Source organism: Aplysia californica, unplaced genomic scaffold (assembly GCF_000002075.1).
Source record: "Aplysia californica isolate F4 #8 unplaced genomic scaffold, AplCal3.0 scaffold02313, whole genome shotgun sequence".
Taxonomy (NCBI): domain Eukaryota; kingdom Metazoa; phylum Mollusca; class Gastropoda; order Aplysiida; family Aplysiidae; genus Aplysia; species Aplysia californica.
In genome coordinates this window covers 1-1,070 of record NW_004799583.1, presented here as the reverse complement: position 1 = coordinate 1,070, position 1,070 = coordinate 1, and the positions used below count along the sequence as shown (strand labels likewise).

At 41.9% G+C, this 1,070-nt stretch overlaps 1 protein-coding gene across 1 annotated transcript in view; it reads left to right on the top strand.

Annotated features, from left to right (window-relative positions):
- LOC106014092 (COX assembly mitochondrial protein homolog) overlaps positions 1 to 111 on the top strand; it is a gene marked incomplete at its 3' end in the record, with an annotated part of 9,153 nt that extends 9,042 nt beyond the window's left edge. Inside the window, 1 exon segment of the mRNA XM_013091138.2 lies at positions 7 to 111. Within this exon segment, the coding sequence (XP_012946592.1) occupies positions 7 to 111 (105 nt within the window).
- Positions 112 to 1,070: the final 959 nt, after the last annotated feature.

Below are 1,070 nucleotides of genomic sequence, written 5' to 3'. Positions count from 1 at the left end.
CAACAGGTGACCCAGACGATCGGTCCCTTCGTAAGGCGGAACGAGAGATCATGATCCCTCAGAAGATGAAGGCCACAGCCAAATCGGGCCGGTGCTCCGGTGTAGTCAGAGGTAGTCAGAATGAGAAGAATCTGTCCTCAGGGAAATTTGGGCTCGCAACTTTTGCCATTTTCGTGAATTCGCGAATTTTAAGCGATTTCCGAAAAAATTGGAAAAATAATAATATAATTTCAGTAAAAATAACCGAAATTTTCTTTCGCGACTAAAAATAACGACACGAAGGGGGACAATTCGTACCTGAAATAGATCTGCCACTTCCTTTGCACTACGTTACCTTGCAACCTCCATGCAGTTGGGTTTTTTTGCAGACATTCACATTTCACTTTTGATTTTGATCTAACAAAACTCAGGTTGGTTATTTTGATTGCCATGAGCATACCAACGATGTATTCCAGTAATTCCCGGACACATTTTAGCTATACACGTCTTGCAACTTTTGCCGGTTTTTCTTGCAACTTTTTGCAACTTTTGCTATTTTCAGATGTAAATTTCTCTGAGGACAGAATAATAAGTAATTATAATAATAATATAATGTAGATCATTTCTTTTTTTAGTTTTAGTAGAGGTTTTACGGCGCTCGCAAGTGCATAAGGTCATATGAGCGCCAAGGGGTGGGTGTCAACAGAGAAGTCCTTACAGGGAATCACACTTACTCTGCTCACCTCTCTAGCCTCAACCGCACAAAGTCTGTTTCGACTATCAAGACACCCCGGAAATAGAGTGTGACAAACATACTAAAGAAATAGAGGAAAAAAGACAATAGTAAGGATTAGGAAAGAAAAGGCAGCAGTTCCCTGTTGTAGATCAGACACAGTTATGAGAGTGACTTGATGAATCAGCCCATCTACAATTCTTCTGTACATGAACGAGAATTGTCCCCCCTTTGGGAATGGCCTAAAGACACTACAGTCAGTGGCACCGCCCCGGGGGGTTAGATCATTTCTATAGCGGCCACTCTCGTGTCAACACAGCTCTAAGCGCTTTACAGAAATACATGTACCGTAGCGAGA